The sequence below is a fragment of the Varroa destructor genome, unplaced genomic scaffold (assembly GCF_002443255.2).
Source record: "Varroa destructor unplaced genomic scaffold, Vdes_3.0 BEIS01000006.1, whole genome shotgun sequence".
NCBI lineage: Eukaryota > Metazoa > Arthropoda > Arachnida > Mesostigmata > Varroidae > Varroa > Varroa destructor.
Genome location: NW_019211459.1, coordinates 27631127 through 27653815, shown reverse-complemented (window position 1 = coordinate 27653815; position 22689 = coordinate 27631127). Strand labels below are relative to the sequence as shown.

The following is a 22689-nucleotide window of genomic DNA, read 5'->3' as shown; positions in this document are numbered from 1 at the left end:
CTATTAAATATGCGAACATGAAGCGGAAGGATAAAGCAGGGTGTTAGATGTAGTCCAACAAGCACTGATACAAATAATACATGAATGTCAAGGTTCTCCCATTACTTCTTCCGCGCAAAACCCGTCAACAACTCTTAAGCATTACTATTAGTACTGTTTTTATTGTAGATGAAGCCAAACTATCTGTACAAAGAAGTTAGCGTAATTGTTGAAATGCACTATTTGAAATACGTTCAAATAGAGCGAACTTTAAGAACACTCACAATGCAGCCGTTTTCTAAATTAAATTTTATGCTGCTCAGTTTATCCTCCCCTTGATATTACTTTAAAGACCAGTTCTCTAACAGACCTTGATATGCTGAGTTCCCGGTACTTTTTTTAGCGCGTCGTCTCAACCATATAACAACATAACCGCCAGGCAAGGTAGAGCCTTTTGCTGAAGTTCTTGTAATATGATTTTTTAGACGTGTAAAACACGTAGCAATGACGAGCTACTCGTGATATCAGAGTGTCAGCTGGTTCAGGATAAGCCTAAATTCACCACCTGTTTCTAAACATATTTATAATACGATTCTATCGACTTCTTTTCAACAAGTTTTGGGCAGGCCTTCAGATTATTGACGAGGATTAGCACTGATCTTAGGTGCTTAGATGCTTATAGTGGTTTAACTGTTCCGCACTTTTATACTCAATGTGCAACGATTATATTCAATATGTCGTTCTAAAAGCATTTATAGAACTTAATACTTTATTTTTGTCCTTTTTCTGCTATGTACCGTAAGGCATTCCGGCATCTCCAAATAGTCGAATTTTACTACCTTTTTACATTAATAGATAGAAAATGAATAAGTCATGTCATTAGTAAAAAGCGTTTTGGCATATATATGGGGCAGTAAATTGGATTCGACAACTCGTTTAGCGAGGCTGGAAAATCTAGGAAGCAGAGGTGCAATATAGGGTGCTTAAGAAGTTCCCAGCAAATTTAATATTTCTCTTTGTGGATCCGTAAACAGGCCGGTAGACCGTCCAGCGATAAATACAATAGCGTTTGCTATTATATTATTCCAAACAGTCGATTGGAAAAGCGTTTGTTTTTCATGAAAAGTGCTTCAGAGAAAAATAATTTAACTGTAGAACTAAGGATTCCATTACAGGGACACTCCATGAACGACTATGGCTCATTTTTGCCTGAACCGCTATGTAAATAAACAAAATGATCGCCTCTCGACTCAAAGAACACTATAAAATAAGTGTTGAATAACCACTTAGGGTCACTACTTGTTGTCGCTTGTAGAGCAAAGATGTCGCTGCTTTTTTTTTTTACTGGAAGTGACAGTAGAACAGCAACAATAGCCGATGGCGATATGGGGCAACCATACAGAGTAGGAAACTCTGCGTAAAATCATGCTCCTAGGCCGACATACGTCGCTACACTGCAGTGACGTGACGTGGCTGCCCAGGTCGTATGATTTGCTGGTGGTCCATGAAAACAATCCACGGTTTTCAATCTAAAGTAAAAATCAAACATTAATCACGATGTCAAGTCACATAATTTTTCTTTATTTACACACTATTTACATGATATCTATATCTCAATCCACGCTTGTTGAGTTACACCTCGTTGAATAGAGCTAATCAATTGGAGATTAACAGTAAGCATCTACTATATTGTAATAATCGTGTCATTATAAATGCGCCATGGCGTTAACTTCTATTCTCATCGCCATCACAACACACACCCACACATGTGCTTATTGTTACAAGCAACATCGACTTCAGGCTCGGCGTCATTATTACGTAACAGCCGTCGTTGTGATCACACACCAGTCCCCGATCCCCAATTGTTAATATTGTTATTCTTATTACATGTTGCATGCTAAATACAATATATCGTCGCCGTCCTCTCCATTATATCATTCTTTTTCCTCACCGAGTGATTCTCATTCGCAAAATAAAATAGCATCTAACCCATCATCCTCGCCTCTTATGTTGGGCTTGACGTGTACCACATCCATCTAACATTTCGAAAATGAAGGAACAATACCAACGACCTTCTGTGATACTTACTATTGGTATATCACCGCATCCGCTCCTTCCTAACCAATCTATTTAATCTAACTCTCACTCAATTTAATTCAGTTACAATAATGTCCTTTGTTCGCCATCGATTTGCTGGGTCTTTTTCGTCCTATAATTGAATAACTTTGGCCTTCATCACCGTCAATCATCAGCATGGTCATCGATCATTTTGCTTTTCGGTTATGCGTTATAGTATGTATCATGTATTTTATTTTCATAATCATATAACACAAGATGCTTTCGAGAACCAATCACTGCGTGTTAGGTGTGGTGGTCAAGACTAATCAACAAACCACTTATCAAGTCGATTGTGATACACCAGAAGCGCCTCATATTGGATAACAGGTGAAATGGCGAGTTGACCCCGCGCGTTATCTGACCAAATATACGTTAAGGAAACATTTTATCCCATTAGGACTGCAGATTTGACTTCGTTGTGACACACCCGTATGGCAGGGTGATAAAGCCTTATAGTGCGGGGCCACTGAAGTATGCTGTGTACTTCAGCTACTACTACGTAACATAAAAAATTACTTCTCTCATGAAATTGCTGTAATAACGGCGAAATGAATTTGTCCTTGCATAGTTACTTACCATCATACATCGAAAATAAAAACTAAAAGGCATTTTGTGGGCACATATTAAGCTGACGAGTTGGATTCGTTGAAATGACGAGTCGAATTTTTGAAGTTAATTCCAGATTTCTCACGGCAGCCTACGTGTCAGCCGTTAAGTTCTCTTTAGGAGATGGTTGAAGACAACTACGAAATGACGAGCCAAAGGACAATGATATTATTACAATTTTTATATTTCATGCACACCTTTATACATTATCAAATAAATATTTGGACACGCTTTGCACACTTCACTGGAATTCAGAACTTACCATCCAGTCCACCAAGTCTCCCATTTCGAGTCTTTCAATAAATTTGATGGGGTAAATCTTGTAACTAACGATTATAATATAGCTTTTTCGTACAGGTCTCAAATTATGTCATGTGCAACTATGGCTATGGATAAACCCGATGGCTGTCGTTGTCCAAACAACATGCGAACAGAATGAATCATACCATAATATGGAACTAAACGTTTGTTTTATATACTAGCTGGAAATCAACCAGCTGAAATCGGTACTAAAATTGCTATCGTGTGTGAGAAATGTTATGTGGTACTGAAGAGCAATTACCGACATTACCATGTTCATTATTATTACTAAAATGACGTTGTGTATTTCCTCTTTGAGGAAAACGAGCAATCTCGCTGTTTTTTTTTTTTTTCGTATGTACGTCCGCCACTCGCGCTTCATTACTCTTGTAGTCAGTAAGCATGATATCATGAGGCTTACGGTTACCACTTCGTGGCTATATTAGAGCCAGTTTATAAACAGATAGTGACTGATTCCGAATGTAGCAACAACACCATTTTGTCAAGTATTAATTGCCTTCATGATGATAACATTAATTTAAGCCATTAGAAACACTACCAATGATTTTCCGCTGCGTACCACCTTTCCTCGTGCGCTTTCTAGCAATGAGATTAATCACCGTTAGTAGAAGAAGACTAGAACCAGACTGCTCCAGATTTAATATGCTTCCCTTTTCAACGGTTCTTTTAACAGTATTTTCGTAACCGAGCTTAAATCTGACTTTTAGTTAGATCATGAAAAAAATCGATTGACACTTAATACTAAACCTACTCACGCGTCTTTTATATCTAATGTTACCATGCCAGGTCAAAATGAACAATCCTTGAAAAGAGTTATTACTTTCACAACTAAACGTAGATTCTCAATGGTGTAAAGTTTTATGGCAGCGTACTAACTTTTAGATATGTAAACTGGAAAAAAAAATGGCAAACCGTTAAACTGATCGGTAGTGGTAGGTTCAGTACTAAAAAAACACTGTTGGAAATTATTTTGCCGTTCTCGTTTGGTGACACCTGCTTAATTAAAATTCGTGGCTAATTTCAACTGCATGTCATAGATAAAATAATCAAAATATCAAGCACATCGAGTAGCTAGAACACGTGCATGGTGCACAACCTAAATATTTGATTATGAAAATCTGCTCTTTGTAGCTTCTATCAATGGGCATTCTTATCTATTTTCATGACACAAAGTCAGTCGCACGACTTTGCTCTTACTTTCTCAGCCATTTTCGATTTGTGTTAGCATAGAGGGCGCTCAATATCACGTATGAATACGTAAATAGTGAGCGCGGTTTCTAGTAATTTCCTCGTCTACCGAGTTGCTGTATCAATGTCGTTTCAGTTACTCTGCGGCCCAGTGATTCACTGGCCATTTGCCTATGAAAGAAAACTGATAATGTTTGTAGAATATAAAGAGTACCATGAGCGGCATGAATGGATAACTTATGTGAGCAGTTCTCCTCATTCCTTCCTAAGCTTAATGATTTTAACCCTCTTTAGCCTCTCCCTCAATCACACCATTGTCGGGCAGTCTTTTCTTCCCGGGTATACATATATATATATATATTCTCGTTCTAGGCTCTGATACTTTTTCAGAGACCCCGAGACCTAAGGTTTCACTTGTGCTAGCCCGGTATATGTCTATATATGTCTGCCCAACTAATAATAATACATAGTTGTACTATCTAAAGCAATCAGTTTGCTCCACGGCTCCTCACAAAAGTATTACGGTTGTATGTACAATGCGTTCTAATCAACAAAACGATTCACTGCAAAAAATCGATACATTTTGCTACGAGGCACAACGACTATATTTTTGTTTTTTCGTTACGATAATTTAACTGTAAAAATAAAAACGACTTACAGCCGAGTGGCTAGAAATAAAGGATGATCAATGTCAAAATATAATAACTAGGCGGATCGAAACTCACCTTGGACACAACATAAAGAGAACGAACTGTAGTTCATAAACCGAATAAGCTGAGCATGTCTGCCTTCTCGGCGATCTTCACATGTACAGGCGGTCTAAACTGTCTCGCCTGACTTGTGTTCAACGTGATCAAAATAAGGTGCCACTGCGTAAATTCACCAACTTCTAATTAAATTTTCCCACACATTTCACATGTTCGCTTCAGAACAAAGGTATTTTTACCTCAATTATTCAGTGTGGGTTCCACACCATGAGTTGCCTATGACCTATTTCTATGAACCCATTGCGGATATTTAGCAAAGACAAGGCAAGTAGCTTAGGAGTGCTTTACCACGAGTTCGCATAATGACGGTCTTCGTTCAGTAAATCTAAAGGATTCGTCCACATTAGACACCATCAGAATAACAATCAAAGCTAGATGTACTTAACGGGATGGCGTCTAGTCACCTTACAAGGTTTACTGTTACTGTTTTTGCAGCATTAAGAATTCGACAAGTTCCGATGTGATAAGCTTGTAGCAGTGTCAAGCTACTAACATAATAATGCCAAGGGAGAAAAGACACCGGCAACGTGCGTGAGATCTAAAAATCGTTATTGTTATATCCAACCCGCTCCATTGAGTGTCACTCGGTGCTCGTAAACTTGCGGAACTTTCTGGGAGCACGGTTCCGAAGTATAACACAATCGCATCGCATTATTGTATATATCCTTTGTTTCTATCATACATCGATAAGAGCCCACGGCGTATACAGCCCGGTTCACTCGACCTAAACCCCAGCTCCTCCTTCGACATACCTTGCCACATTTACAGACAGATTTTTCTCCCGCTTACTTTTCCTTATTCCGTATAGAAACGTGTATACGTTCTGTAAATACCGCGCCCAGCCACGTTGGCCATACCGTGTCTCTTCGTTGCTCTACAGTAATATAAGTCTGCTCTTCCTCGCTTCATTTTTCTGTCTACTAAGCCTCTCGTGTCCCGTTTCTCTGTCTCCTTCAGCTAAAATATATATATATATATATATATATATATATATATTATACTGGCCCTTGTTTCCACTACGCTTAGCCCTCTAATGTTAAATCTGCGCTCCTTTGATAATTTAAAATATTATGGATTACAAATAGTGGCCAGCAGCAGCAGAAGTGTAGATTTTACTATGATGGTCAATCAAAATTGATCATCATCTCATCGTTTCTACCTCTACTAACTACTTCTACTATCTCTATTACATTGAGGTATCTTTTTGCTCCTTTTGTCTGTACATTCGCGTTTTTTCTTAGATTTTGTTCTGTGTACGGGTGTATATTGGTGATGATGACACGTGCGAGTAGAAGAAAAGCTCTGGTTATTTAGGGCGCATCATCGTTATTTGCGAAGCGCTTGCAAGTGTCGTTACTTGTAATGTTAAAGAACCCAAACATAGATCATAATTTTCTGTATCACTAAATATCATGATACCTGATAGAACAGATGTAGATACATTGCATAAATCTGGCGACTTATATTGATGATAGTCGCCGTAGTAAAAGAGTTTTTCAAGCATCCCATGACGGTTTAGTTATATCTATTTAAACTCGTCCAAAGGCACCCACACACTGCCAAACGCTAAGATCAATCGTATGTTCAATACTAAAAGCATGAAGAATATAATTTCTTTTCTGTGTCATAATTACAACTTTGCTTTTACTGCTTGCTTACATCTCGCAACGCTTCTCTCATAAAAGAACTAATAGCGATGACGACGACGATCGATGGAAATCGTAATAATAATATATGCTTATGAAATCCTCCGCCATCTTTGTTTTTTTTGCCTCTATTGGTCGAATCAAAAATTAAAAGAAAACAAAATCGTAACCGCCACCTATGTTGATACTGCGTCCAGATTTTTTAGATTTGCCTGGACAACTGCTTATGGCAGTTGGTTGTTTTGTTTTTTTTTTAAAACAAACGTTTTTAATTAATGCCATCTACATGATTTCCCTTACTAGCACTATTATAATTTATCGTCGTATCGTTCTAATATCATCATCTTGGGTAAATATATTTCGCGGAGCACGCGAACCGGGTGTGGTTCGTTTTAGGACTCAATGGATGCATACAGTCCATCCCACATATTAGTTACAAGAGACAGCAGACTGCTGCTTAACTACACATAGTTATAAAATAAAAATAAGAATGTAATATGTAATCACAGAAGTCACCGTCGTGCCTTGCCGATGCTGCTGTTAGTCTTGACGTTGACATGTCACCCCCCAAACACCAGCCACAGCGAGGACCGGAGCCGCTCCTTTTTTAGTCCATAAAAGCGGCTTCGGTACAAAAGTATTATCTTTATCGAACTTGGTCACCATCGGCAGAGTTGACATCGATGAATACACAGACCGCACTGCTATCATCTCAAACCAGAAGTATCTTCTTTCATTTAGGACTGAGTAGTGCGGTGCAGACCTCACTGGAACGGCACGAGATAGTCGTCGAATAGATCGGTAATTCCCTCTCCATCTGCCAATGTGAAGTTAAAGTCTTCTTCTGAGAGGGTTGGCTGCAAGTTGACGAAGGGTGTGATGAAGCGGGAGACCATTTCATCCGTTGGTGATCTAAAAATTAATTTAAACAGTGATACACAATACAAGTTAAGCCCTCTATTTATTGACGAAATGGACTAAAAATCAATTGCAGAGCAGCAGATAGCTACGACAAAACTTTGCTAGTATAGGGAAACGTATTCTTTCCTCAAAAATACCATACTGTCGAACGTAGCGACCTAATGAGCGGCCGTGCGAATGAGCAGTATACATGTTACGCAGTTTAGTTGAAAGTTACGTTTTAGCATCTAGATACGGTAAATATTCCAAACAACACCCCAGTCCGGTATCAACATATAAATACCATTGTTATCGACACGCTGCTCCCATGCTTAATATATCGTCGCTAAGCTTTGACATTGAGTTCTGCGTCAAACCCTCTCGTTCTATCGGACTAATAGGTAATGTAAGCGAATCACCTCGCTTCGCGGCGAAGATGCACATCCATTGTTTCGTATGACTTTAAGGTGTATTTAACACGATTACTGCAATGTGTTTCCAGCATTTTCTAATAACTATCATACCCCTTGACAGACTGAATCTACAAATACTTGTTTAGTGCGTACATTTCAGTCCACTTACTTCTACGTTTTTTTTAGCTACGGACAAAAAACAGGAAACAAAAACAGACCAACTATGGCCCTGTAGCATTGAACAACCGATGCTTTTTACTTTAGATTCAGGTAGTCTAGAAAACAACCTTAGTCAGGCGCTCAATTAAACCTCCTGTTAGAAACTTTGATTGCGCTACTCGGCCACTTCATCGTCGTGCTCTATTGATATTAACAATAGCCAATTTTCAACGTCGAACAGTGAATAATTGGAGATGCGGACAGGCGCGCGCGCGCGCGCGCACACACTCACACACACAAGCACACACATACACATACACACACACAAAAACACACACACACACCCACGCACGCTCACTCGTATTATAACACCTAAGTTACACAGTCGCTAAGCAAACATTTTATATATGACACTTGCTCATGCTAAACAACAAAAACCACAGCACAGTAACTATATCAACAAGCCAAACGGCACGATAGATATCGTTTCTAAGCCAATGACCGTTCGTCACTCGTTGTGGCTAACGAAAGTTATTTATTAGTTACATTTTCTCGCTGGTCTAAGGATTTGTGATTAAAGGGTGTCCTACCCTCCTGTTAGAAAATGATCTAAGCTAACTGAGGTTCGATCCAGTCACGCATACGCGTCTCGCTCACCAATGCGCGTGCGCTAACAATCTCAAAGTTCGGAGAGTCAGCAGATTAGATGGAGCCGTTTTATTGTTTTAATGCGTAAAAAAAATACGTTTTATCGATTGTTTGTTCATGAGCCTTCTGCTTTTTGCAATATAGCACATATCTAGCACGAAAAAGAGCAATGTAGCGTGTGGGGGCACAGCATTTTAAGCCAACATGATAGTGTTAGACGAAGTTACTTTGAGACTGTGCGCAACATAAGTCCGTTAGGTTCTATGGCTTTTTTGATTCACTCTACTAGTAGCACATAGCATTTATAATGGCATGAACAAGGACTAACTTCAGATTCACAATCTCACTTTTTAACTTAAGCGATCTGAAGGCCAGTAACTGACCGTGCAGCTTTTGTGCTTAACCCTCAAACCGCAACTCTTACAATACTATCTTCACTTATTAGGTTCAATGACCAGGCTCACTAACATTTCTGCAATATAATGTTCCTGAGATATAAATACAAGACTACAATATAAATAATCATAATCAACAAATATTACTATGTGGATGCCTCTTCGTATGTACAACAATAACAAAACGTCAGGCTTTTTATGAACCTTGTGGGAAACTGTCTACAAAGTTGTATCAGCCATCTCTTCCGTCCATCTTGTACAGGAAATGTAATACATGGTACCCAGGAACACTTGTCGTGTTTGCTAAAAAATGAAGCGTTATCTTATTGATGAAGGGAATTTTTTCTAACTCTACTCGGAGCTCCGCTACTTAAAAGTTTATAAGAAAATCAAATCCTCCGGAAAAAGGGTCCAGTTAACTTTCTTGTAAGCTGACGTAGTGTCGAGGGCATAGAGTCGCTGGTATTCTTGATAATACCTTAACAGGGGACATATTCTTATCGTAACTTGATAGACCAAACACCTACCAACCAGTGTCAGGAAATGCCAAGGACTCAAAATTTTGTCGGCTGTATACTTTGACAGTAAAGATACCCGTGCAATAAGCTGTCGTTGGTTAACACCTACACCAAGATTTAAGCGTTAGCCAATTAACTAAGTTAATATATTTCAATCCTATCTACTTGGGTTAGCATTTGGTCCCTTCAGTTATGAGCAGCACGGAGTGATGAGTGGCAGATCATATAGCAAAGTCCTTGACAAAAAATCTGCCGTAGTTGATAATCTCGAGTGACTCACATTTGACCTGGGATACAGCTGGTTCGGTACGGTAGTGGATCATCGTCCAGAAGATTTGTAGCTGAAGTTCCAGCTGAAAAGAGATTAAGACGGTGGAATCGAAAAGACAATTAACCAACTGGCTGTGATTATATCATTGTTGAAATTAGCAGTCCTTGTAGAATATTCGATACTAGCCTAAAAAAAGCTATCACCTTCTATGCGAACACCTAAGGAAAAATCAAACGACGTATTGAAACGTATTGATTCTTTTTGATTTGTTAGTTCAAATCTTATGCTGTATAATTATTAAACTCCATATAAACTGCGGCGTCTTCTCACCTTGGTCGTGTGACGTCGTATCAGATGTAGTGACCGAAGATGCTGTAAGGCTGTATTCTGGCGCAGTGTTTTCGCTCGTATCACTAGCAGGGTGGTTGTGACCCATGCCGTCCGCCGAAACGAACACCTCTATAGGTCCTCTATCACTCCGTAAGAACATTTGAATTTTGTCATGTACGTCAGGCACCTCAAGCTTTGTATCTGGCGGTGCTTTAATAGCTACCACGGTCTGATCACGTAACGAAGGTATATTTTGCATATCTGCGTATGTCACGTAACCCCACTGCTTTCCATCAGTATCAGTTATCTTTTCGAGCTCACTTGCGGCTGATTTAAGCAATTCATCAAGCATGTGTTCCTTATTCTCTAACTCCTTCAGGTCAAGCTGTAGTTGAGCACCCTGCCGTGAAGATCCTTCCTCATTTTGCGGCTTCCAGCGAATGACGTTCTTCTGCTTTTTTTCGATTAGCCCGATACCTTCGAGCACGTTTGTAATGTCGTATATTCGCCGTTTCTGCACAGATAGAACTTCACTTGCCTGATTCAGATCCACAAGTCCGTCTTGAGCGGCACGAATAAGGTCGATAAACTTGCGAGTAAGTTTACCTAGGGACGTATCCACACGACCTTCACGTGAGCTCAACGATGGAAGTAGCAAAGAATTCTGAAAACCAATTAAAACGCATACATTATTTGCATAGGGTCAAAGGTTAAAATGTCCAAGGCCACGCGCAAACTGGGGCCGGTTTGTAATTGTGAATGTTGTTATTAATATATTTTTCACCGGCGGGCTTTGCTCACGCCTGTGTCATTGTTTCAAATAAATCTAAACATCGGATTGAGTTATTTGAAATGTTCGCACGACTTCGGATTATTTGTTACGAACCAACTTGGCAACTAAATACCTCAGATAATTTAAAAGGTTAAACTAATCTTTTAATTTTCTACGGTTATCTTAAAAAGGCTCAGATTTCTGGAAAATGTCACAACGAAAAAATTAGACAACCGAGGTTCGTAACATCCATTCAAAGCTAAACCTGACTGTTATACAATAGTATTAATAACGAAATAAAAAAGTCTAAATTAAATGCATAGAATTTTATATAATATAATACGTTTATCGCCGCTGGCATCGTTCAGCTTCAGCGAATTAAATGTGTTATTAGCTTGAATGTGTACTCAGTTGATGACAGTGTGCTCTACTAATGAAGGAATTTTCCGTTTCTGATAGTTCCACATGTGAAAATAATTTATCTTAGACAAATACGAGTTTCTTCGCCTAGTTTTATTTCCGCGTTAGTGAAGTATTTTACATAGCACTACTCTATGATCGTTCTCAACCTCGACAGAGGTCTGTGGTACACCCATTGGTCAATACCTACATGTAATCACACGCTGGTTCTTATTCTCTGTGATTTCACGTGATAAGAATTTCCGTGATAAGAACGGAAAAATCGGTGGATATAACAAAATACAAATTTATCTTTTATCTCCTCAAGATAGTAGCGGAGTCGATTGCGCTCTTCTGGATACCTCTTTGAACGTTTCTCAAACCTGCAAAGGTCACGGTCAAGGAGCTACCAGAAATGATCAGAAAATGCTCGCGCTTAAAATTATCCAAGCCTACTGCATTGTTAACACAAATGCAATCTTGCTCCTGGCAGGCACCATTAAATAGGACCTGAGAGGTGAAGAAAGGCGCATGCTTTGGCATGATTCGATGGAAGACAAGGTCCTAAGAATAAGCCAAGAAGAGTTGGAGGCGATGCCTAATTTTACCCCGTCACCGACAGAAAAGGACATTATACCCAATACAGAAAGCTGGGTTGCACATCCTGATGCAGAGCTCACTACCAAACGCAAATTCTCACGGATCACGAAGTTTTTCAAAGCCATTGTTACAGAATTAGTAAAGCCCCATCGGAAGTCTGTATCCTTTGCACTGCATCTTTGGAAAACACGGGACACTGTACAACGCTTACACGTACGAAGAAGATACGTGACAAGAGAAATTAAGTTGTTTTTAGAAAACGATGTGAAGGGGTTTACATCCTTTATTATCCGATTCCAAGAAAATCAAGGGATGGATGAGAATCTGGAAAAAATATCATTAAAAAAACTGCTCGTGGAGTTACGAATGAGCAGCACTGCAGACTATGCTTTATCATGTTCAATCAATCATGGTCATACGCTAGTGCAGGGAGTTAGCCTGGATCCTAGTGAAAAGCCTGATCAGGGCGACTTCACCCTGATCATCCAATGGCGCAAACTGCTCCCCGCTACCAGCCTCTATCTCTGTCGAATGATTTTGGTCTGATTTGCAACCTTGAAAGATGAATCTCGCTAATCCGTACTCGTTTCGACGGGAATAAATCCAATTGGCAGGGCTGAGCCTCACATTTGGCCCACGTAAGATAGGCGTTATGATCTAGTGATGCCGGTGCCACGTAAACTGAATCACTTTCCCTTCACTTGTAGTATATACGAATCGACGACGTCAAAATGTGGAGCAAAGAAAATAACACGAATGAATAAATCCATTCCTTATAAACTATTACACAATGTGTCAAAAACCTAGGATTGAAATCAACTTGAGCCCTTCGCCTTTAATTTCTACTTAACTTTGATGGAAGCACATGAAATTGATTATAAGTAGATAAGGCAAATGTTTTTCAGTATCATATACAGCATTTACCTTGGAACCGCCACCTTGTTCATCCGTAGTCAAAAAAAAAGTTGTCTTGGTTTCATTAATTCGACCATCCATTAGCTGTACCCTTATTCTTATCATGAATTACACCATTTTTCTCTTAACCCGGCCTTAATTTGCGTTTTAAACCGACACAGCAGTATCACGTACATGTCAACTTTGCCGTACAATCGGACACACATGCACCTTCCTTGTGTATGTGCACCTTCTGGCATTCATACGTATAGTATTGAATAAAGGATCACCTCATTATGATCTCTACTACTGCGACTAGGTCAGGTCAAACTGATTATTGCCTCGGCATCTTTCCACAAGGGTCGTACAGAACAGAATCAGTATTATCTAACTAATGTTGGCTTCGTGGTACTCTTAAAGTATACCTAACACGTGATTTTCGGTGAGCATTATATCTGCAAATTACTAGCATTGCGACTTAAAAAAGTGGCAATGCTAGTAATAAGTAGTGGCTTCAGACTATTCACGACTCTTACAAGCAAATATAATCGTCCTGGTAGCATCAGTTCTTCTCAAACTACCATCTTTCTTTCAGTTGTACGCAAGGGCAACTGAAAAGGTGTCATAATATTTAAGTAAAGTACAGCCAAAAACTGTGAATGCAAATTACGGAAGTACAAAAAACAATTATGAATGAATTAAAAAAGTATTAAATGTATATACTGTGTAAATTGCCTAGGGGCATACTGACTTGCATGGAGATGGAAACACTACGCTGGCATAATGTAATAATTGCTCCTTTACTGAGAGTAGCATTTTCTTGCTATGCAAACGCTTGATTTATATCATAACGGAGATAAAGGAAAGCAACATGATAAGACTACTGTATTGGAATATAAGCAAAGAAAGAAGACTTTGGTAGACGTTTGGAAATCGTTTGATGATTGAATACAAGTAGCATAAAGCAAGGAGCACAGCGACCGAGAGGCTATAATTAACAATTGATAATACAATTGATTATAAATGAGAAACATAATAACCTACAAATATCTGAAGTTCTCTTAAAAAAGTGACCCAATGACGTGCAGCCTAGCCATGTATAGTTATGAAGGATATTCATTAAATGTCCTAAAAATATGCAATTGGATTGACAGTTCTAGGAAAAATGCTAATTTATGGCTATGCATATAGATTTCAGCCCGACATCATGTACTTAGAATTTTACGGGGCGCACGGACTGGGCGCAGACAATATAAACTTAACGCAGGCCATTTGCGAAGCTTTCTTCTTAAAGAGTCGTGAATTGGTTCACCCTATGCAATAGTTGCATTCGGCCAGCAAAAATACCATGTGTCACCTCTAATAGCTTCTTTGGTCTCCGGCCGTTTTACAACGGCTAAAATGACTCATTCAAAAGAATGGTTTGAAGTTACTCCGAAAAGAGCTTGGTTGCAAAAATAAAAATCAATGACAAAATTAAACAACTGACGCATCTTTAGGGTTTGACTTAGGTGCGTCTTTTGATAATTACTCTAGTTATATTACACCTATGTTATACCAAGGCCTAAAAGGACGCTCACGACCTTACTCGAATGCCTAGCACGCACACATCCACAGTCTCAGCTCCCGCTATTAGTTAACCGATTAATGCATACTAATTGTGAACAGCTATGCTAAAAAGACGTCGGCAAGCAAAATATATAACAAATTAGTATCTTTAAGTTGATGGTAATGATACTGTGAAAGAAGCGAAGTCAATAGTTGAACATGAAATAATGAGAGGACCATCGGAAACTACTTACATTTGAAAGGTATGCTCATTTTTTAAAAAGTTTCCTAAAGGGCATGCTGTTTCAATCTAAACAACTATTGCACCATAATAACATAATTATATATGGGGTTTAACACAGTGTGCCCTATCGTAATAGTCCATTCATCTTTAGAGATTAGCTCCACCTGATGACACGCTTGTATTCAATGCCATCATAAGATTGTCTACACGGTCATCAAGCCCACAAGTAGGCTACCTGAAATTGTTAGTTAACTGAACGAAGTAATTCTAGCTTATATTTAACTTCATCTCATGTTTGGGTTTTTATAAAGAAAACACTAAACATAATTTTCACGACGTTTTATGGCGAATAAAACAAAGTTCACGTAAGAGTCAATATACTTTTGAATGATCTTACACGTGGGTCTCTTAAATATGTTGTTGTCAGTATAGTACATGAAGAATCTGAATATTTTCTCTTGTCATAAATGTTAAATAAACCCACATCACAGAAATCCACTTCATAGCTACGAACATATTTAATTCAAAAAAGGTATAGTACTAAATTTCCATTAGATTCATGGTCTAGAAAACATAACCCTATGTCTAAGTGTTAGCAATCATACGGTCTTACCTGTGGCGACTCCTGTTTGGGAGCAATGAGTTTGATTTTCTTAGAATGAACAACGGGCGAAGGCGTTTTGAACACAGGTGAGCCATGTTCCATATCGAGACGCCGCTTCACCTGCAACAAATGCCCACAACAGATAGGAAAAACATTCATACCGCACAAGAAAAGCTTAATACTGAACTGAAGTGTAATTGGTATCTTAAAACGCGCTGTCTTTCAGCAAGGCATACTCAAAAACCGTCAGCTTAATAGGACTCCTACTGTATTCGATAATTGTTGTGATAACATGTAGTAAAGTCTCACTGGCTCTAACATCTTCCCGAAGCAGCTTTTCTAATGTTTCGGACTCTTGAGCTGGCATGGTAAAGCCTCTCGCACAGCGCATCCAACGCAATGCGACGGAAAGCAAAGATATAAATTCATCGCTCACTCATTCGTACAGAAAATTAATGGTTGTAATCTTCCTTATTTGAATATCTTAGGCAGAGAGCTAAATTAATCAAAACTTCACTGGCAAGCAACTGAAGCTCTAGCAGTGAAACCTTTAGCTTTATGTGTTCTCATAATGCTCATTTCTCTGTCATGGAGTAATAATTGAACTGTAATTTTTCCTTTAACTTTACAAAATATACAAGAAGTACATACCTAGCCTACGAAATACTTTAATATACTGCAGGGGATGGCATGCAATCAGAATAAAAGTATTCGTTAAACGCACTACTTGAAGAAGAAGGGAGTTGCCTAAATTATTAGGCGACAAAATGATTGGACATTCCCTACCCCATCAACTTTTATCGCTTTCTTCGCAATGCTCGCTAGCCTCCGGTAAACGGGTCAGAACGGGGTCACCACCTCATAAAAATGCATCGTTCTGCATGTGCTAAAAAACTAGAAAAACTATACACAACCGGATAGGCAGTTAACATTAGAAAAAAAACCGCTTTTATAACGTCAATATGCGTTATTCAAATATTTTCCACTCTTATCAACAATCGAGTACATATCCAAACCTGAATTAAAGGTTGGGTTTTATTGAAGAATAATTTTTGCAGGAAAACTATCTGTCTTCATTCTTTCATGTTGCTGAGCATATTGAACATCAGCGCATGCGATCAATTACCTAAAAAGAAGAAATCAGGTGACTCGCCTATATAACGAACGCCAATACATTAGGTGACAGACTGTCTTTTAAACGTTCAACTGATTAAACACATCTATTCCGTATATAGTGGATACAATTTATCATATCAACTGTTTGGGCAAATATTTTATCCAAAATCAAGATCGAGACGCAGAAAAGTGGGAGAGAAAGAGGGAGATTTCAATATCACAACCTCTCGTTGCAAACTTCTAAAGCTGGGAAAACGGTTTGCTGGACAGCAACAAACATTACCGTTCTTGCTTTATGTATATCACCACAAGCACAACAAAATATCACAGACTAGAGCTGAGATGTAGCAATGAACCCTATTTCAGAGAGAAATAAGCGACCTCATAACTATAATGTTATGCACCATTATTCCTGTTCACAATGTTTAAGGTCCGTGGACTAAGAAGACATTTTAAAATAAGTAAGGCATACGTTTGTACTATTTCATCATAAGCCCTCCTAATTCAGAAATTTGATGGGTATCCTTCCAAAATTTCAACAAGATTCTATTACATGACTATTATATTAATAGACCACCCGATTTTTATCTTACTTCCGGTACTGAAGCCATCGCGCATTACTTCAGATGTGAATTGGTCATCTAAACCTAAAGAGAAACCTAAACATAACCAGCAACTTTTATTTTTGCTCGTAGTCTAAAGGCGACTTAGATGCAGCCCGCATCCTCTAGCAACGGACCAATTTAGGATCAACACAATGGCATTAGTTTTCTCGATGCCTAGAGAAACAGAGAATTAACCATCGATATGTATCTAGCAATGATACTTAATTGTTGCTGTTATTATTATTGAAGTGGTAGGTAACGAAGCGTTAAATTTAAGAAGTCATTACGAACGGCCACAGCATTAGCTGCTGAATGATAATATTTATTAGGTGATATCAATTATATAGTTGTCAACAGCAGCAACGGCAACAACAAAAAAGGGCAGACGAAGGTAAGGCTGCTTTTGTATGTATATAATCACGAACAGAGAGACAGACATTGGGACGGCTGCTGGTGTGTGCCCAACATCTTCAATAATTCTGACCGTCATCTCTGGCCCACTAAAAATTCCTGAAGGAGATGCAAGAAGGCTAAGGCGGCTAGGAACAAACAACCGGAACGTGATCGTTTTCTGTCAGCGACAACAGAAATTCTCCATTACGTCTATTGTTGAAATGTGCAGTCGGATGTCTAGTATATTAAAAAAATGATGCCTTGTTCTATCCAATCCATTTAAACTGATAAATAAGTACACGTTATTACAGCAACAACCAACGATCCCAAGCTCGTCAGTTCGTGCACCGTGTACACCCTGATTACTATACACCGAGAGCGAAGATAGCAAACAAAAAACAAACATTCGTTATCAGATCTTTAGTTAACCTTTCAGTTGTCAAGCGCTTGATAGATGCGAGCCGTTTCACCATGTGAATGACTGACTCCCTGACACGCCGACAGCAATCAGGCAAATGATGTGGAAAACCTGAATGGCAAATTCCAACTCCAATAGAGCCGAGCACATTGCCTTCCACTAATCGAGGCTGGTTAGTTGGTTGATGGGTAAGTACGTATAGTAATAGATTAATAATAGTGATAGACCAACGATGATAGGTGAGCGCGAAGCCGTTATCGAGACATGTTGAAATTGGTATTGGATAATATGATGTTGTGGTACGCTCGGTGTGTGACGCCTGGATCGAAACGAGTCCAACGAGACAGAACCAGACGGCAGAAAATAATATCGACAACAGCCACAACACTAACAGAACTAACATAATAACGGTGGTGAATGGAGTTTGCGATTCAGCGGTGCTGCTGCTGCTGCGGTTGAGCTGTTACGTACAGTCGTCATATGTACGCGACCGACGAATAACGAATCAACAGAGCCCCGCAGCAGCGCAGAGAACAATAAGAAAACGCCAGCGGTAGCCACATTTTCGATGGATGATGCAGCTTCGATAGTCAACAACATTATACGCATGACCCTTAAAGTATCAGCACATAAGCACGGCTGCATGACAAACGGCACACAATATTTATTGATTGTGTATTGTTTAAATCAGAATTAGTATTACTATAACTGCACACAACTTAGCACATCGCTCCCGCCGCAGCCTGTAATTGGTTCATTACCATTACTATTTCGATCATTATTATTATTAATTAGAGAGACCGAAGGGGCGATAATAACACTATATAATAAACATTCATTGCTCGAAATCACAATACTATCAGTCAGTAATTGCAGCAGGAATAGAGGAGTTCGCGGTTATGAAAAAGTATTCAGCGACAGACGACCGGAGGACATGTCACATTTCAGATACGCACGCACGAACAGAGAGACTACAACGAACAAACCTGATTGCGCTGTTGGGGCTTTGGTAGAGGCGGGCGGTTCGGGTTGGACTCAGCAAAGTGCCCTACCGGGGCCTCGATCTTTGGCGTCGGCGTCGAATAGTCGTCATAGCTCATGAAGAGCGCCTGCCGTGTTTGCTCGGAAAAATTCATTTTGGTTCAAACTCCTCACTTACAATATCGCTGGCGAAACGCAGGATAGACTATGAAACAAATGAATAACTCACAACAGCGGCGTTCGCAACTCCGGCCGCTCGGAAGAACAAGATTAGACCAGCAGCCGCTAGAGAGGCCGACTGATGCTCCTACGGCACTGACCGTCGTTCACTTCGGGTAATGCAGTACGGACATCGATGTCATTGAGAATCGCCAGTGCCTATTCTGTGTTGCCAGTTGTCCCGAAAGGTCCTGTCGAGCGTTTCATAAAGGCTGCCGGGCAGTAGGGCCGCCCTGGGACGCGCTGGCGGGGATCGCTTCCAGCCACAGAGCCAAACGACTGGTTGACTGATTGACCACTGCACTATGATAGGCCCACCGTTTGGGGAGGCGCACGAACGCGGGGCAAGCGCGCCTCGATGTCGCTGAACACATCCGACGTTAGCACAGGCTTCGTAGAGTTCGTACACAATGATTTCAACGCACTTTTGGCCTCAGATGAATTCCGATGGCCTGGATGAAATTGGAGACCGCGGAAGGCACAACAACAGCGGTCCAGCAGTTAGCAGACAAGTTCCTGCTCAAGCAGAGCCGAGCACAAAGGCGCCAAAGTCAAACTCCGCTTTCTGATTGGCTAAGCCGATGAAGCGTCGTCTGCTAGGGGCTCGGCCCTTTCCCGCGGCGGGCAACCGCTCGGGGGGTCCCCACGAAAACTAGTTGCGGGACGTTTCACACAATCAGCGGGTCACCGTGCGGTATACAACGGACCCCAAAAGATTCGAAAGCAACCAACTGTACCCAGACACTTCCAAAGCTCGCTCTCCAATCAACACGACATGACGTTCTAAAATGCTCGCTGGCCGTTCTTGGCCACGAAGCAGGTGAATTTGAGGAGACAGAGATAGACACCAAAATCTGCTGATGCTCCTGCTGCGTCTACAAATTCCGCTTTTCTATTTTTGACTATTTCTTCTTCTACTATTATGAGAGTCATAGTAATAGAATAGAAGAATCGTAGACCAGTTACCCGTCGAGGCCGCCGCCTTTTCAGAGGGAAAAGTGGCGGGCCATCGTCGTTTAAATATTTCAGCCAGACTCCACCTACAAACGACTCACGGCTGTTAACGCTACGAAGTTACGACTGACGTTTCAAAGTACGAAACGAAATGATACAGAGGAAAAGCGGCATAATCATTGGGAAAATAACAAAATTACTGCCCTAAAATTAACTGTAAATATCAGCGATGTTTACATTTCTAGCATTCTTCAAGTTACAGTTATTACAAGATACAGACAACATGGTAGAGCTACCTTTTCATGTGGTTGATTCGTCAATAGTTGAAGAATCTACTTAAAGGAACCATGCGTTAGAAAACTATTTTTCATTTCTTGGATGTACGAAACGAAATAATAAGCCCACTGGATGCTAAACGCTCTACAACTGCGTAAATCTGTTAATTTTTCCTGGGTAAAGGATGTAAAAGTGACTAGCTTTGTTAGTAGACCAGTAAGTGGGGATGCATAAGTTTGCCTGTGTTTTTGCATATTTAAACCAGAGAGTCCACGATTTCAAGTCCCTGGCGTTATTTCTAGAGCCACTTAGTTACCTATTCTTGCAAAGTTAACTAGGCGTTTGCACTTCTACCATCCAATTACAATAGCGGTATTTGAATCACTTGCTTTGCCAATACTAATGCACTTTTACTCGAGTTGATTCAGTCTATTCTTTGGAGATCTCTTTTAGCGGCATTGTCATTCAATCATTGTCCTTATCATCGACATCATCAATCGTTATCATCGTCAGATGTTTTTAACGGCGGCAGTAGTAGTTGCGAGACCGGTGGCGACAGCACGAGAAGCGAGGGCCGGAAAAAACAGGAGGGGAGCGCCGGTTGACGACCCGGACGACTGAAGTTGGCGCGCAATTCGCCAAAGCGCTCTGCTCTCCCCGAAGAACGAACGTCGGCGACCTATCATTGCCACCATCTACTATGCCACCCAGGATCCCACCACTAATCAGAGGCTATGGCCATCGTAATAAAACGTTAGTAGCAGCATCAGACATTAAACACTCAGCTTGGCTCTATTAAGTTACTAGTCAGGACAAGAGCAGATCAGATCAACCGACAAGCGTTATTTATGCCAACGCTTGCACTAGCGACTATAAATTCAACCGTGCTTATGTATCTAAAAGCTTTGTTTCCAAAATTCATTTAAAATCTGTAATATGCCCTGTGCCGAATCCTTAAAGGTAACCCAAAAACGATAACCAAAATGCTGGTATTTAGGTTCATGTTGGTTTACATTTAGCTTTATAGATGATTTGAAACACACAACTGCACGTGTACGTATTTCAATGATAAATAATAAGTATTTCACTATCGGGTTGTAATCAAAAAGGGGCTTCTTTTATGGTTTATGGTTCGAAATGTTACAAAAAGTACTGGATTCTGGTTCACAGTTGTACACTGGTTTCCTAATTCTGATGTCTTGAACAACAAACCACATTATGGGAATTATTTATGCACCCAGGATTTGATCTTTGCCTTAAATTATTCAAAAAGATGTAAAACGACTATTAGATGCTATACCTTGTTACATAATAAGCTTACTATACGGCGGATGTGATAAAATAAAGAAACATTAAGTATAATCTAAAATATAACTATACGATGAACATTTTTTACACTGCGTAGACAGTACGCCCCCAGGTGCAGTGCAATATACGACATAAACCAAAAGTTTTATCGACCATTTAGAATGACCATACAATTACCCCAAGTAAGAGATAACAAGATTCCTTTGAAATTCTCAGTAATTTCCTTGTGATGGAAATACGATTATTTTCATTGCCGTAGCAATACCTCATTGACTATTGTGTGCTGTGTCTTAAAACTCCTGGAGAACTCGTTATGAGTTAAAGAGAACAGACAAGTTTGTAGCGCGCGTTTCGTTTGCATACATATTTTAATTATAAATTGTCAAATTTTGGTTTTATATTTCTTACAGTCGCTTGCACATAACACTAAAGAATATTTTGCACATACATATTGACCTAATACATACGCTTACATACAATTAAACACTTTGTTATCACAATTACTAAGTTTGATTCTCGCTTTTAGTTTTCATTTCCATTTCATTAACCCAAGTCTGATACGATATGTTCACTTGCACCCGCATCTCTGATCGACTACACTGCAATTTTTGACTACCATGCTAGCGGGATGAAATAGGGCAGCCAATATAACATTTGTAACTGTAACGATGTATGGTACTACCTGTGAACAACTAAGGTACGGTGAGATCATTGTCTGTTTGAAGAAGGAAACCGCTACGTCGGGGACTCTCCTACCGCCGGGGGTTCGAGCCTTGACCCATTCTAAATTCAGTATTTTTTGTAATGTCTTTAGCTAATAATGTTTCGTACCTATACTGTGCTAAAGGGGTTTAGCTTTACACGATAGTATGAAGCCGAATGGATCTTGCTAGCTAAGAACTAGTGTATGCTTTGTGACCCAGTATTGATGTGGACATACAGTGTCACTGATACCATAAATATGTATTTGTCGTATCTGATTATCAGCTATTTAACTATTCCTAGGGCTGAGGGCCAAGCAATATTTTTTCGTTACTTCAAGGAATCGCACAGCCTCGAACTCCAAAAACATAAACGAATTGTCCTGCAAAATCGAAAT

At 39.8% G+C, this 22689-nt stretch overlaps 1 protein-coding gene and 1 long non-coding RNA gene across 5 annotated transcripts; one reads left to right on the top strand and one right to left on the bottom strand.

The window, feature by feature from the left end:
• Positions 1-1531: 1531 nt before the first annotated feature.
• LOC111252835 (transcription factor E2F6-like) lies at positions 1532-19550 on the bottom strand. Of its 3 annotated transcripts, none has more exons than XR_015330337.1 (6): positions 18839-19550; positions 15330-15440; positions 10260-10923; positions 9939-10011; positions 4938-7537; positions 1532-2840 (listed from the first exon to the last, which is right to left on the bottom strand). XR_015330337.1 is itself a non-coding variant. In XM_022811357.2 (5 exons), the coding sequence occupies exons 1-5, from the start codon at positions 18986-18988 to the stop codon at positions 7390-7392; spliced, it is 1146 nt and encodes a 381-aa protein (XP_022667092.1). In that variant the 5' UTR covers positions 18989-19550; the 3' UTR covers positions 1532-7389. The 3 variants fall into 3 exon arrangements, 1 of the variants encoding a protein (XP_022667092.1); XR_015330338.1 differs by having other exon boundaries at positions 7150-7537; XM_022811357.2 differs by having other exon boundaries at positions 1532-7537.
• Positions 17480-21656, top strand: LOC147755057 (uncharacterized). 2 transcript variants are annotated; one of them, XR_015330341.1, is made up of 2 exons: positions 17480-18040; positions 20736-21656. It is a non-coding gene; the product is annotated as an uncharacterized LOC147755057 (long non-coding RNA). The 2 variants fall into 2 exon arrangements; XR_015330340.1 differs by lacking the exon at positions 17480-18040 and adding an exon at positions 19749-20222.
• Positions 21657-22689: the final 1033 nt, after the last annotated feature.

Coding starts and splice junctions, on each gene's coding strand:
- LOC111252835 (XM_022811357.2), bottom strand. CDS start 18,988: ATGAATTTTTCCGAGCAAACACGGCAGGCGCTCTTCATGAGCTATGAC. Junction 15,441..18,838: donor AGCCCCAACAGCGCAATCAG/GTTTGTTCGTTG, acceptor CATTTGTTGCAG/GTGAAGCGGCGTCTCGATAT. Junction 7,538..9,938: donor AGCTGTATCCCAGGTCAAAT/GTGAGTCACTCG, acceptor ATTAATTTTTAG/ATCACCAACGGATGAAATGG.